Source organism: Ceratotherium simum, chromosome 29 (assembly GCF_057802395.1).
Source record: "Ceratotherium simum simum isolate JZ-2026a chromosome 29, ASM5780239v1, whole genome shotgun sequence".
Lineage (NCBI taxonomy): Eukaryota > Metazoa > Chordata > Mammalia > Perissodactyla > Rhinocerotidae > Ceratotherium > Ceratotherium simum.
Window position 1 is genome coordinate 38,030,345 of NC_141928.1, and position 16,547 is coordinate 38,046,891.

Consider the following 16,547-nt stretch of genomic DNA (forward strand, 5'->3'; position numbering starts at 1 on the left):
TAACAAGCGGTGCGTCAGTGCGCGCCCAGGATCCGAACTGGAGAACCCCAGGCCACTGCAGCAGAGCACGTGCAGTTAACCACTTGCGCCACCGGGCCGGCCTCTCATAGATTTTTTTTAATTCACTTTCTAAATTTCTTCTGCAGGTGTAGATTTACTCAAAATTATTTCTATTTATTTATTTATTTATTTATTGGCTGAGAAACATTCACCCTGAGCTAACATCTGTGCCAGTCTTCCTCAATTTTGTATGTGGGTCGCCGCCATAGCATGGCTGCTGACGAGTGGTGTAGGTCCATGCCTGGGAACTGAACCCGGACTGCCAAAGTGGAGCGCGCCATACTTAACCACTAGGCCATGCAACCAGCCCCTATTTTGATTTTTTAGTTCTGGTTCTTTGTTTTTGGGGTAAAAGTGTTGTACTGCCTCAGTTTCCTGAAGTTGATCAGTCTTAGGGTAGCTGAAGACAGAAGTAATTTGTGAAAACCGTAGAATAAATGAGCTGCATACTCTGACCACCTTGCCAGGCACTTCTCACCACCAGGCAGAGAGCAGAAAGGGGGCTGACCCTTTCATGAAGTGGGGGCTGTATCTGACTCATCTCTCTTCCTTGGTCACCTGCACTGAGTATTTTTTCAGTGAATGTGTGTTTAGTGAATTGGATCTTTTTTTTTTTAACAAATGGAATCTTCAGCACATCCAGGAAAGACTAACATCAACCCCTCAGTCTCTGGGGCCCCATAGGCTGCCAGGGTGTTTCAGTGGTGAGAATCCTGTTTTTATCTTCCAGTATGGGTCTTAGAGTCTTCTCCTTTTAAGACCCTACATGAAAGGTATGTCTTCCACTATGCCCAAGGAACTGGTCTAGGAAAATCCCTTGATAGGTAAGAATGCACTTACATACCAAAGGATTGATTTGGAAATCTTGGGAGACACCGTTCTATGAAGCTGACCTGGTTACCCAGGAGTCTGCCCCTCAGGAAAATGAAAGGATTTACCAGGAGGACTCGAGAAAGATACTTTCCTAATATATCCTCCAAAGTCACCCATATTACTTAGCTTATCTAAATTATTTGTATATACCATGTGTAGCACTCTCTGGGATTTTTTCCCTAGTGTTTGTCTTTGCTCATTTCTCATTTTGTTAATAACAACTTGTACCAGTGGTTTATTGGTTTTGTCAATCTTTAAAAACTCACATTAACTTTGTGTTTGTTAAGTGAAACTTTATTCTAATTTTCCAGTTTATTTCTGCTTTTATTTTAATTTTGTTCAATCATTCACTCATTCAACAAACATTTATTGAGCCTATGTGACAGGTCCTGAGAGAAAATAAATAGAGATAAGACATGGTCTCTATGCTCAAGTTACTGACAGTGTAATAAGAGAGAAGAAATAGCGAAAGAAAAAAAATCCACTAAGTTGACAAAAGACCTTCACTAGTAGGTTAAAAAATCACAGAACGACTCCCAGGGATATCGTTCAAGAACAGGGTCTCAAATATCACTTGTAAAGCTTTTATGTTCCTCAGAGAGAAAAATAATGAACGTGAGTCTATACCTAAATAATATGCTGCAAAACGTATGAACCTAATCTTTTCTTTTTCAAATGATCATATTCTTTTCCGCTTTTAAAACAAGTTTTAAGGATGATTCTTTAATCTTCGAAGTATAAGAACTTGATGTGTAAGGAGCCTTCCTTGAGGGATTTATCTGAGTTGCTTTTTGTGCTCTTTATATTTGAAACAGATACTAGTCAGCTCAAGAAATTTACCTTTAACTCTTTGATTATAATTTTGTGCATTTCTTCTCTCTTTTCTCTGCTAGCCCCTCTTATTTGTAGGTTGAATATCCTCAATCTGATTCTAGGTCTGACAATTTCACTTGAATTGCTATCCAGTTTCATTTTAAAATTTTAATTGAGTGTAAGTGATTTTTGGCTCTTCAGTTTCTCTTCATTTTTGCTGACTCCATTGATGTTTTTCATTTCTCAATCGCAGGTACCAGTTTCCTGAAGTCTTATTATCACCTCTCTTATCTCTCTTGAAGGGTTTATATCCTTAACTGTCTATCTGCTTTTAAGATAGCTATAACCCTGATGTATTTAGTCTTCTTCTTCATTTGCAAAATATTTTGAGAGAGTTTGCCTTTTCATAGTATTTTGCTTTGGACAACCAGAAGTGTGTTAGGTCTGAGGATTCATGCCCTTTAAAGGATTTTGCCAAATTGGTGTGTGCCCAGAGGAAGGTGATCTAAAGTCATCCTGCCGTATAAAGAACTGTTGAAGGAACTGAGGATGCTTAGTCTGGGGCAGAGGAGGCTTGAAGACAACAAGATTGCTATGTTCAAGTCCAGAAAGGCTTCTGTATGGAAGCAGGAGCTGATTTATTCTGGATGGTGGGGGTGGGGGCAGGGGTGGGGGGGAGTGGTCAGAGGGCAGCACTACTACGGAGGACCGAGGCTGCAGCGAGGGAGAATTCAGCTTTGTGTAAAGAAGCTTTCTAGCAATGAGACAGGTCCAACAGTGAAGACAGCACAATTAGAGGCCGGATGACTTCTTGGCAGTGGGATTGTAGAGAAGATTCAAATGTTTGGATGTTATCTGGGCTCTTATTTTCTTCCATTAGCCCAGCAACCCAGAGGCTGATATTAAACCATTAGCAGGTCATTTTCTTGACTTGAAACTTTCCTGGTCCAACCTCGCTGAGTCAGGGAGCACTTTTAATGGCTTGGTTGATGTAGTCATGTGTTTAGTCTTCTGGGATCCCTGGATGAAGGCACGTGCCTACCCACCGTCCAGATAGATAATGCAAATCAATTCTTTTAATTAGAGCCATATATGTTTATATAAATCAACTAGCTAAATTGTATTTGGCAGCAGTTTTGTAGCAATGCCCTATAAGGAACCACTGCAGTTTGATGACCTTCAGAAGGAATGGAAAGGCTTGACAGTCTTCAGTCCTTATGGATGTGTCTGAGGTCCCTGACAACTCTGCGGTCATTTGGAGACTGGAACAATGTAGAGGTCAGAGATCTTGTGTCTTGCAGTGCTGTGGTTACTTCAGGATTTCCAGCTACTCCAAGGGATGTGGGTCTTTGAATTTCAAGACAGATTATAGCAAATACCATCTTGCTTGGTTCTTAGATCTGGTGGAGACCTCAAGCTGCATGGATCGGAGGAAATGCGGAAGTCATCTGGTCCCTGTACTCCATGTAGTGTCCCCTCTATATCCAGGCAGAGTTACTTATTCAGCCTCTGCTTGACTGCCTTCAGTGACCGGGGTCTTGCTAATTCTTGAGAAAACTCATTCCGTCCTCGGATCACTAGGAACACTAGAGAGGTCTAGCCTTAGCCTGAGCTGGAGTCTCCCTCCCTGTGGCATTCCCCCGTTAGTCCTGGCTCTGCACCTGAGAGTCATGAGGAATATGTGTCTTCCACCTGATGCCTTTTGGCTGTGTGTGAACCACTATCATATAGGCCACCTCCAAATGTTGAATGGAGGTGGACATTTTTGTTTTTGAATAAACATTTTTTGTTGAATAAAACATTCTCTCACTTTTCAGTGTCTTCATATGACTTGGTTTTAAGTCTCCTTACCATTCTAGACCCCTGTAAGAAGGTGCTGAAACTCTGATGCTCAGACATAAGACAAACCAAGTTAGTATCCATATCCTAGAATTGCCAGCTGACTCACTCCTAGTGAGGCCTGAGTGAGGCAAATGATATTTGAAAGCAATATCCTGTGGGCTTTGCTGGACGTTTATTCTTCTATCCTTTGTGATTCATCTCTGTGTTGTCAGGACGCTGGAATTGACATTCTTGGCCCTCCATAGTCTCACAGAAATATGATGTGGTTTTGTGTCCCTGGCAAAAGGACATTAAATAATCCTTATTATAAAAGAGCTTTTACAATAACAAGAAGGCAAACATTCCAGTAGAAAAATAAGGGGAAACCAGAAACAGGGAAGTAACAAAAGAGAAATATAAATGGCCATAATGCATGAAAAATGTTCAGAGGTACTAGTAATCGAATGACTTCAAATTGAAACCATAATGAGCTCTGATCTGGAAAGATGTCCATGATATAGTCACAGGTTAAGAAACACAAAGTGCAGACCGCTGAGTGCAGCATGATTCCATTTTGTGGACTACAATTTTTAATATGTGTTATAGAGGTCTCTAGATTTAGGGCAGAGTTAGTGTGAATACCCACCAAACTGTCCACAGTGGTAACCCCTGAGAGACTGGGTTGGATGCTATATGTATATATATATATATATATAATTTATATATATAATATAATATAATATAATATATATATATAATTTATATATATAATATAATTTATATATATAATAATATAATTATATATATAATATCATTTTTAATTATATAAATAATTAACGTGATGTATATAACGTGAATTATATAAAAAAATAATGTGATAGAATCACGTGTGACATTTACTTTTGTTTTCTGTATTTTTCAAAATATGTATATTTAAACCAATAATTAGTTGCTACTTTCCATCCCATTAGCCAATATTTTTAAATGATAATATTCAATGTTTGTGAGAGTATAGATGATATTTACTTTTGTCTTCTATATTTACGTCAATAATTAGAGACTATTTTCCATCCTATTAGCAAATTTTTTTTAAATGATAATATTCAATGTTTACAAAGGTGTGTCCTGGCAGGAGTGCAAATTGGTACTTTCTTGGAAACAATTTGATAATACACATCCAAATTCTTAAAAATGAACATATGCTTAAATCCAATAATTTCACTTGTAGAAATTCATCCCAAGAAAATACCTGGGAAGTAGCCATTTAACATGAATAAGGATGTTCATTGTAAAGCTTTTATAATAGTGAAAAATTGGAAAGAGCACAAATATCAGATTTATTGGAATAAATTATGACATGGCCAAAGAAAATACTATATAGCAATTTAAAATGATTATGTAAATACTTAAATTATGTTAATATGGAATGATCATGAAATATTAAGTGGGAAAAGAATCTCATTCTAATAAAAATATATAGTGTGTAAAAGCATAGAAAAAGTATGAAAAATTAACAGCTGATAACTGAGAGGTAGGATTATAGGTGATTTTATTTTCATTATGTTTTTCTGTGTTTTACTATAATCATTTATTCAATTTTTAAAATTAAGTTAAAATAATTAAAAATAATTAAATAGTGGGGCCAGCCCGGTGGCATAGTGGTTAAGTTTTCACACTCCACTTTGGTGGCCCGGAGTTCACAGGTTCGGATCCCAGGTGCAGACCAACGCACCACTTGTCAAGCCATGCTGTGGTGGCATCCCATATAAAGTAGAGGAAGATAGGTGCAGATGTTAGCCCAGGGCCAATCTTCCTCAGCAAAAGGAGGAGGACTGGCAATGGATGTTAGCTCAGGGCTAATCTTCCTCACACACACACACAAAAAATAGTTAAATAGTTAAAAAAAAACCACACACACACACACACACAAAATAGTACAAAGAGCTCATAAAAGAATTCGGCAGTCCCTGCCTCCCTCCTCCCCAGCCTCTAATTTCAGCCTCTTTCAGCTCTTCTAGCTGTTTCCTCTGTTTTTTTCCTCCATATTTCTGAGAAATATGCTTGCATTACTACTTCCTAATTTATTAATTTTAGACATATTCTAATTATTACAGGAGATGAGAATTTAGCTCTTATACCACTACTCTGCTTTCTTTCACCGTATCCTCCTGACATTATTATATTACTCTTTTTGAGAAATAATTTTTCAATGTTTAATTATTATGACAAATATTGTTCATTGCTGAGCCAAGTAGTGAACTACGATTTTGTTTCCTTTCTTGTACAACTTTTTGTTTTTCTTGGATTTCATAATTTCCTGTTTTTGATTTGCTCAGTTTTCCATGTATTTCTTGCTAATTCTTTCCATACGCTCCAACAGCCTCTCAGTGAAATTTTCTGCACAAACACATCAGATAATCTATCCATTCTTATTCTTTTTCCTAAGACCTCTGTCTTCATGCACCAGTCTGTACAGGTTGCTCTCTAGGTCTCACATACAGGCGTTACCATAGTACATTCCTTCACAGTCATCCTGGGTGTTCCCTATGCCTCTTTTCTGTATTTCATCCCCAATTTCTGGGATCCCATTTCTTCTTTATTTATTTACTTCCTTGTTTTGCTGGAGCATATCTTCTAGTATTATCCTGGGAAAGGGTATATGAGAGGTAAGTTTTTTTGAGACCTGAACAATTGAAAATGTCTTTACTGCTTGATTGGTAGTTTGGCTGGGTATAGAATTCTAGATGGAAAATTGTTTTCCTTCAGAAATTTGAAGGGATGGCTTCAATGTCTGCAAGCTTCCATTGTTGTTACTAAGAAGTCTAATATCATTTTTATTCTCAATTGTTTGTGTGTGATCTGTTTTTACTCTGGAAGTTTTGAAGATATTCTCTGTTTCTAGTTTCTGAAAATTTACAATGTTATTTCTTGTTGTGGGTCTCTTTTCGTTCATTATGTTTGGCAATTAGTAGATGTTCTTGATCTGGAAACTTAGGTTTTTCAGGGAAATTTTGTTGAATGATTGAACAATTTCTTTACCGCTATTTCCTTTACTTTCTCCTTTCAGAACTCATACTGGATGAATATTGGATCTCCTGGATCAATACTGTACATTTCTAATCTTTTCTGTTTTCGCTGTCTTTGGCTTTTGGTTACTCTTTCTACAATATTTCATTAGCTACATGTCTCAACTTTTTAATTGAATTTTTTCCCAGCTATCTGATTTTTAATTTCTAAGTATTCATTCTTGTTCTCTGATCTTTTTCAAAGAAAATCATCTTCTTCCTTCATGGATGTAATAGATTATCTTTTTGAGGACCTAAATTATACAGGCATACCTCAGAGATGTTGTGGGTTCAGTTCCAGACCACCGCAATAAAGTGAATATTGCAATGAAGAGAATCACACAAATTTTTTGGTTTCCCACTGCATATAAAAGTTATCTTTACACTATATTGTAGTCTGTTAAGTGTGTAATAGCATTATGTCTAAAAAAGTAATGTACATATCTTAATTAAAAAATACTTTATTGCTTAAAAAATACTAACCATCATCAGAGCCTTCAGCAAGTTGTAATCTTTTTGCTGGTGGAGGGTCTTGTAAAAAAAAAAAAAAGGCAATATCTGTGAAGCACAATAAAGCAAAGCGCAATAAACAAGGTATGCCTGTAGATTAAAATATTTTCTTCTGTTTCCTTCATTGTTTCTGTTTCTTCTGAGTTCTTCTGTTTGTTTTGATATGTTTTCCATAATGCAGGCTTTCCTCAAATGTCCATTCCTGAGTGAGAGGGAAGCACTAAAAACAAAGGATCACAGGCTGTGTTTGATGGGTGGGGCTCATTGACTAACAGATTTCAGTGCAGTATGATCTGGCAGCAAGTTGCCAGAGTATCAGTATCTGAAGGTCTTTTCTCTGGTGCTGTTCAGTCCTCCAGAAAAGGATTCTCTAGTCTCTTACTTGGGATAAAAAGTCCCAGCTGCCAGTATTCTGGGAACTGGGTGAAGGAAGGAACTGGAGGTCTTATCATTCAGGAAGAATTTTACTTAAGCCTTCTGTTTTCGTTCCTGCACCCTCTGTTGTGCCTGGGCTCCCCAAGTCTGAAGCCCCTCTTGCTCGATTTCTCTGAAGAACAAGCCTCTTGTCTCCAGTGAGGTGGGGAAGGGGTGGTTGTCTAGGTGGGCAAGGCCAGTGGGGTGGGGCCTGTGAAAGCAATTGCTGCTTATGGAGACCTGTGTCTATATTTTCAGCCCTATGCCTCATCCCTGCTTTCTCTTGCCCTTGCTGCCTCTAATTGCTCTTAGGGAATCTTAGAGCCATCTTAGGGCAGATCAGATCATTTTTCATCAGAATCCTCTTCTGAAAGCACGTGTTTCTGTTTCCATTGCTCTGCTCAGTTACCTCTCCTCCAAACAATTTCTTTCTTCCCTCATCTCTCATCTATTGTCTTCTCTCTTATTCTCTTTATTCTATGGGCTTATCCCATTTTTATTCATTTACTGTAATTTATAGGATTTAGGAAAGAGAAGAGGTTAAGACATTGTTTCAGTTCATTGTGTTTAACCAGAAATCTTCTCTCTATTACTTGTATAATTTTCAAAAAGCGAGATGCCTAGAACTGAAGGCAGTATTCAGGTCTGATACCCCACTGTAGGAAAAAACCTAGACTGACACATCCTTTGATCTAAATGGAATTTATATTTGGTCACAGCCTATGTTTTTTTGTCCATTAATTTGTATTTGGCTGCCATCGACTGAAAAGTCTAAGTCTCCAGGCTTTCGAAGTGGTGAGCAGGGTGTCCTGCTTTCGTCTGTGGGTGCCCTGGTCAGTGCACTCCTGGTGGAGATCCCACTGTGACTCTGCTGATTGCTGCTAGATTCTATTTGTTAATATTTTATTGAGGATATTTACTTTGATAGTCACGAGAGGTTGTATTTTTACCTTATTGTACTATTTTTATCAGAATTTATATCAGTGTTAAACTGGCTGCCTGAAAAGAATTTGGAAGCTTTCTTTATGTGCTCTATAAACACTTAAAATAACATTTGGGGAAAAAATAAACTAAGCTAGCTAAAAGCAATATGGTATCCTGGATTGGAACCGGGAACAGAAAAAGAACATTAATGGAAAAACTGGTAAAATCTGAATAAAGTCTATAGTTTTGTCAATACTATTGACCCAATGTTAATTTCTTAGTTTTGAGAAAGGTACAATGATTATGTAAGACGTTAACATTAGGGAAAGCTGAATGAAGAGTATGGGAACTCTCTATATTATCTTTGCAACCTTTTTTATACATCTAAAATTATTCCAAAATAAAAAGTTTATATTTAAAATAAAGCAAAAATTATCAGGGTGAAGTACATCATACAGATTTGTAAGAATTCACCTTTGAACCTGTCTGTCCCTGGGTCTCTTTTTGGGGATAGCTCTGTAACAACTTTCTTTTCTGTAGTAATTGTCTTTTAAAATTTTCTTTCTCTTCAAGGGTCATCTTAGATCATTTATATTTTCCTTGAAAACCATCCATGTCATCAAGGTTTTCAGATGTGTTTGCCTGGTGTTGAGCACATAATTTCTTATAATTCTTTTTTTTCTTTGTATCCATGGTTATTTCCCAATGTTATACCTTTTTGTGTGTGGTTATTTATTGGGTTGCGAAATTAATTTGGTGAGTTGAGACTAGTATTTTAAAAAGTGAAATAAACTAGAATAGAAAAATATATATTGTTTTATGAAACTTTAATCACAAGCACATATATTGTTTTTCTTGGTAACCTGTCAATATCCATTGGGCACAAATATGTATAACTTTTGACCTAGCCATTCAATATTTGGGAATTTATCTAGGTATATAATTGCATACATGCTAAAATGATACACGTACAACATAATTCATCTCAGTATTATTTATAATAGCAAAAGATTGGCAATATTTGAAATGTCTATCAAGAGGGGACTATTTTTTAAATTACAGTACATTCATACAATATACTCAGTAGTTGTCAAGAAGAATGAAGCAGCATTCTATGTGTTGATGTGGAAAGATATCAAGGATAGAATATCCCGTATTCTAAGCAGAAGAAAGCATGGTGCAGAACAATGTGTATAGTGTACTATCCTTTGTGTTAAGAAGAGGACATATAAAATCTGTATTTGTATTTGCTTGTATAGGCATAAAGAAACTCTGGAAAGACAATAGAGAAGGAGAGCAGTGATTATGTGTGGGCATGGGAACTGGATGGGTGGGGGCAGGTAAGGATAGAGGGGAGACCTTACGCTGTATATCTTGTTTTTTTTTAATTGTGGTGAGAACATGTAACATGAGATCTATCCTCTTAACAAATTTTTAAGTGCTCAATACAGTAATTGTATATCTTTTTTACAGTCTAGGGTTTGAATTATAAAAATGAATTACCTATTCAAAAATTAAATATAAAATATTGAGCAAAAGAAGCAGCACTCAGAAGAACAGGCACGATGTGATTAGAATGTGTCCATGCGCACGTGGTTCCTGGTGCAGGCAAGGCTGAGCTGCGCTGTCCAGGTATGCACACAGAGTTGGGGGCGGGGGGAGTGTCATGCAGTAAGGTGTGTTTCTTACTGTGGGTCAGTCACAGTTTGAGAAACCTTATCTATTTTAGTCCCTAATCCTTATGTTTAACTGTTTAAGATATAAAGCCACGTGGCTTAGCGGTTAAGCGTGCGCACTCCACTGCTAGTGGCCCGGGTTCGGATCCCGGGCGCGCACCGACGCACCGCTTCTCCGGCCATGCTGAGGCCGCGTCCCACATACAGCAACTAGAAGGATGTGCAGCTGTGACACACAACTATCTACTGGGGCTTTGGGGGAAAAATAAATAAATAAATAAAATTATTAAGATATAAAGCCAATCTGTCAGGCCTGCCCGTGGCTTGGCGGTTAAGTGTCCGTGCTCCGCTGCTGGCAGGGGGTTCAGATCCTGGGCGTGCACCGATGCACCGCTTCTCCGGCCATGCTGAGGCCACGTCCCACATACAGCAACTAGAAGAATGTGCAGCTATGACATACAACTGTCTACTGGGGCTTTGGGGGGAAAATAAATAAATAAATAAAATTAAAAAATAAATAAATAAATAAAGCCAATCTGTCGACCACAAGACTGTGGACTCCTTGGGGCAGAGGGCTGCTCAAGTTGTTCACTCTGTGGACACTGAGTGCCTGTTTATGTTAATTTCAGACAGAAGGCGAGCCCTTCTTATTTGATTAGCATGTCTTAAAATGGGCAAATACAGGAAGCGTCATAGTGATTTGTCAGAATCCTCTTCAAAATATTTTGGTTAGCGTCTTAAGAAAACTCTTCTTCCTCTTAGGTAAATGGAAGAGCTGGAGACCAGTTTATTTCAGACACGGAAAGCACACAGAATAGAACAAATGGTGGCAAGATGGCTTCGGCGCTCCCGGGACAGCTCGGCCCGGTAAGGCTCCTGGGCTGGCCAAGATTTGTCTGTAAAGGTTTGCTGTCCCTGGGGGAGGAGGTAGTGCCAGTCTCAGCAACGCCTTGGGATCGCCGTCTCCGCTTGCTTTGTTCTTATGCCGTCTGGTGGGAGAAGTGCAAACAGGTCAGCAATCTTGCTCTAGGCTCTTTCTGTCTGTCCCCCTTCCAGCTCTTCCCTCTGCGTCCCTAACCGTGCATGCACAGACACCCTCACAGCAAACTCATGCACATGTTTACAGAGACACTCCCATACTCGCACACTCATGCACATACACTCTCTGGGACACTGCTCACACCCCGTCTCAGTACTCGACGTGAGGGTCAGGCAGTTGGCTGTTGATGCTCTTTCCCCGGCTCTGTGTCCAGCAGCTGTTCCCCCCTTGCAGTCCCTATTTCATTCCAAACAAAAGAAAATGAAATCAAATACAGATCTCATTTGATGGCTACGAGAGAACTAAAATATGTTCTGTTTCGAAGCATTCATTTTCTGTCTCAGATTTCCCATCTGGCCCTGCCACAGAGATGAAATATCACGTCAGGTGTTTCTGAGACGCACATTCATCTGAAGGAACTGGAAACAGCTGTCGTGCTGCTGAGCCATAAACCCTGCTCAGGACTGCAGCCGAGCGCTCTGATCCTCACACACTGCGATGAGATGAGGCTGGGAGAGTGAGCCCCATTGTACAGATGAAACACCTGAGGCTCACAGAGGGACTTGTTTAGGACCATCTCCACCCCCTGCTCAGAAACCTTTGATGGGTCCCCATTTCTTATAGGATGAGTTTAAACATTTTTTGTTTGACATTCAAGGCTCTCCACGATTGACCCACAATCCTTTACAGCTGTTTGTCTTACTCTGCTTTGTTCACATCCTACTCTAGCTAAAATGAACTACTCATTGTTCTGCAACTACAAGCACCCCTCTTCCCCTTCCACCCCTGGACTTAGCCTCTTGGGCCAGATCTCTTCCTCCCATCTCCATGTGTCCAGAACCCACCCACAGTTCAAAGTCTGGCTGGAATGCTAACTTTGTCTGGTCTTCCATGAAGCGTTCCTGCAGTCAAAATTAATCTCTCCCACGGGGCCCCATGCTATTTGATTTGCAGCATTGGCATTTGCTCCTCCTGATGTGAAAAACTTTAATTTGAGAACTTCCTTGTTCTGTCTTCTGGACTATAAGCTCGATGAAGGCAGGGACAATATCGGCCTCAGTTGATAACCCGGAGGTGACCGAGATCCAGGAGATCGCAAGTGGTCAAGTAGTGCTCGGTGAATAAACGGGAAAACTGCTAAGCACGTTGTTTCCTAAAGTGGTTTCTGCAACACCTAGTCCTCTGCGATGCTGCTCCACTAAAGATGCCATGGCCAATGTGTTTGGGAAGTGATGCAGCCCACATCCTGCTTCTACCCACCCCTCTGCTTGGTGATTCATAGTGCATTTTAGCACATTAAAGGCTCTGAGAATTCCTGCAGGAAAGAGACCTGTGTAACTTTAACTTGATGTTGTGTAAATATTTGACCTTGGAACTCTCTAATGTCCTGCTTCTCTCACAGAATGTAAATAGTTGGTGACATTGACGTCTAGGAGGTTTTTTCCACATCCTTTTCGAGATATATTTCACATACCATAAAATTTACTCGAAGTATACAGTTCAGTGATTTTTAGTATATATTTAGTGTGTGTATACTAAATATAGAATTGTGCAACAATCACCACACAATCTAATTTTAGAACATTTTCAATACCCCTAATCTGTACCCCTTGCCCCAGACAACCACTCCTCTACTTTCTGTCTCTATAGATTTGCCTATTCTGGATATTTTACATAAATGGAATCACAATATGTAGTCTTTTGTGACTGGCTTCTTTCACTTAGCATAATGTGTACACAGTTCATCCATGTTATAGCGTGTCTCAGTATTTTATTCTTTTTTATTGCTGAATAATATTTGGTTATGGAATATTTTCTTTGTCCATTCTTCAGTTAACGTACGCTTGGGTTGTTTCCACTTTTGGGCTATTGTGAATAATGCTACTGCGAACATTTGTGTAAAAGTTTTTGTGTGGACATATGTTTTCATTTCTCTTGGGCATATACTTAGGAGTGGAATAGCTGCGTCGTAGTGTAACCTGATGTTTAACCGTTTGAGGAATTGCCAGACTGTTTTGCAAAGTGGCTGCACCATTTTGCACTGCCACCAGCAGTGTATGGAGGTTCCAGCATCTCCACATCCTTGCCAACACTTGTTATGATCTTCTTGATTGTAGCCATCCCAGTGGGTGTGAAGTGGTGGTTTTGATCTGCATTTTCCTGACAGCTTATTGTGTTAAACATCTAGGATATTTTTCTTTCCAAGTACTTGAGAAAGAGAAGAAAAAGAAGGAAAAGTTCTGGCAGTGTCCAGAGAAGATGTCATTTCTGTGTTTCTAGGGTAAATCACATGTAGCCTTTTTAAAATTGCTTCTCATCTCTAATCTTGCAACCTTGATACAGGATGGGTTTTTGATGTCCTCAGATTACTTGAAAATGATAGAGAACTGAAAAGCTAAGTTTGGGGTAAATAACTGCAATTTACCTAGAGTAGAGTAAATGGTACCACCTACCACAGTTGCTTGATCACGAAACCTGGAGTCATCCTGAATTTTTCTCTCATCCTCGAACTGTGTATCCACCCCATCCCAGCTCCTGTCAGTCCACTTTCAAGCATATGGCTGATCTGTCCACTTCTCTGTCCCTGGAGGGGCACTGCCGTGGTCACTCACTCTTTCTCTGCTCCAGCCATTTCTCCACCCTGAAGCCATAGTGGACTTTTCAAAATACAAACTGCTCCAGTCCCACACGCTCGCTCCACTCCACCCCAAACCATTCAGTGGCTCACCTGCCCTTGTGCCACGGCCTGCAAGTCCCTTATGATCTAGCCCTGGTCTAACTCTCCAGCCTCATCTTGTTCCTCTGCTTCCTTGGCACACTGGGTCCCCCCATTTGTTTCCTTCAGAGTACTTACCCCCTCAGCACACTTGATAGTGATATATCCATTATTTACCTACTCATTGTCTACATCCCCCACCTGTTTATTGTATGACCTTCTCCCCCAACCCTCCTGCCACATATGAGACCAAGGACCATGATGGTCTTGTTTTACAAAGTATCTTCAGCCCTAGAAGAGTGCATAGTATGTAATAGATGTTCAATACATTTCTATTGATTAAGGGTTTTCCTAGCAAGGGACTATATTATTTATTAAAATATATTTAAATTTTACATCCTTCTTCCAAAAGGAATTTTTGCTGGCTTACAGTTTTAAAACATGTAGAAAATTTTAAATAAAGACTAGAAATATTATAAATAGATTGCAAACCAATGAGACATAAGATCTAGCATTTGAGTACTAACATTGGCTCTGAGTTTCCTGATAGCCAGGGCAAGAAATGAAAGAAGTGCATTGAAATGTTTTCTATAGTCCAGAAAGGGGAAATATAGAAGTTCATCTGCAGTCATATAATTTTACATACATCTTTGAGCAATCCTGTTATTTTTTTTGGACTTAAAAGCTTCCAATCATTTCAGCCAGTTGTACTTGCTTTACTTGTAATTGCCATTTTTTCCATAAAATTTAAACTTCATCATTGACTCTAACTGACTTGTCTAGGAACAAATTAGTCAAAAATAACTATTTCCATTTCCAAATGTTATTAAACAAATTGATAACTTTTATGAACCTGGCGTAATGTTAGAGCTTTATAGTGCATCTTAAAATGGATGTTTTCAAAGTTGCTTTGATTTCTTAAATTTTAAATCAATTTTCAGTGAGTGGTTATTGTTACAATCATCAGTCAAATTCCCCTAGCGGCACTCAGCTTGAATGAGTGTGTGTGACTGGGTAGGTGCAAGCCTAGTGGTGCCTATAATGGTAGGAATGCGGAATTACTCAGATGTGATGAAATGACTATTCTCAGTACTTAATTCCACATTCCAATAGAAAAATAACATTTACAGTATCAGTGCAGAGACCAAATCATCTCTGTGACGTTTTGAATTTCTGTATAAATAATATAATATAAACTACTTAATAAAAGCTGCAACATAGTAACATTACAATATAAAATAATTTTTAATCATTTTGCTTTGAACTAAATCGTCATCTTCTTAACAGAAGTGATAAAATGAGAAAGACGTAGATTATAGTATACTTTTTCACTTAATTATACCAATTTTTTTTCTCTCCTACAAGTTTCGGTTTTTATGTTAACTATATAAATGATATTCTCTTGGTGAATTTCTTTGATTGCTTCTATGCTTAGAAAATCCTCGCCCAATAATTAAATAAATTAGTTAATTTTCAATTTAATAGTTAAGAATATCTTATATTTAATTCTTTAATTTGGAGTTTATTTTAGTATAGGCTATGAGTAAAGATCTAACTTGATTTTTTCCAAAATAGTAAGTAGTTGTTTGCATCACCATTAACTGTGAGTAATCCTTTCTTCACTGATTTATGGCCCCTCTTTTATCATATACAAAATTCTTGTGTCTATGGTGGGAGATTGGATTTCTTTCTAGGCTAGCTATTCTGTTCCATTGAGGCAACTGCCTGTTACTCAATAATATTTACATTCATTACCTATTAAACTAACTAGACTTTTATTACTCTTCATTTTCAATTTTTTCTTTTACCTGCCTATTCTTCCATGTGAACTTTAGACTAATTTTGTTGTATTATTAAAACAATTCAGGGCCGGCCCCGTGGCTTAGCGGTTGAGGGCGCGCACTCCGCTGCTGGCGGCCTGGGTTCGGATCCCGGGCGTGCACCGACTCACCACTTCTCCGGCCGTGCTGAGGCCGCGTCCCACATACAGCAACTAGAAGGATGTGCAGCTATGACATACAACTATCTACTGGGGCTTTGAGGGGGGGATTAATAAATAAAATCTTTAAAAAAAACAAAAACAAAAACAAAAACAATTCAGCATAAGATTTACTGAATTCTCTTATGCTTAATCTGGAAATGTTAGCTTTATAGAGCAAGACTTAGAGCTTAATGCAACCTGATGCCTTCTTCTTGGTGCTTGGGGTTGTCCTCAGAGCTTAAAAAGATTTATGTTAGCTTATATTGAATCTTAAAAATAATGAACACACAGCTACACGTCTGCGCACACGTGCACACCCGCACACATACACACAGGCATACATGTGCACACGTACATGCGTCATGGCATCTTAGAGTTGGAAGCCCCTGCTGTTGGTTTTACATGCTTTCCACCTCTACTTGTTCATTACAACCATAAATTGTCTATTTACTAATTATAGGAATGGCCTTATTTAACCTTTCTAATATTCCTAATGATGTAGAAAGACCATTTCATGTCCCAATGTTTTATTGCTTTTTGACCCATGGGCAAAAGTGAAAAGATTCGAGGAGAACAGACTGGATGGAAGGCTCCTGCACTGCATCTGCAGAATCACCGTTATCTCCTGAATCACCTTTTTAAAGTGATAATGGAA

The 16,547-nt window shown here is 38.7% G+C and overlaps 1 protein-coding gene across 1 annotated transcript in view; it reads left to right on the top strand.

The window, feature by feature from the left end:
- Positions 1-16,547, top strand: part of FRMPD1 (FERM and PDZ domain containing 1) — an 89,811-nt gene that overhangs the window by 31,117 nt on the left and 42,147 nt on the right. The window contains exons 2-3 of the mRNA XM_087419468.1: positions 9,954-10,112; positions 10,919-11,023. Coding sequence (XP_087275594.1) covers positions 10,923-11,023 — 101 coding nt within the window. The 5' untranslated portion in view covers positions 9,954-10,112; positions 10,919-10,922. The remainder of the gene's footprint in view (positions 1-9,953; positions 10,113-10,918; positions 11,024-16,547) is intronic.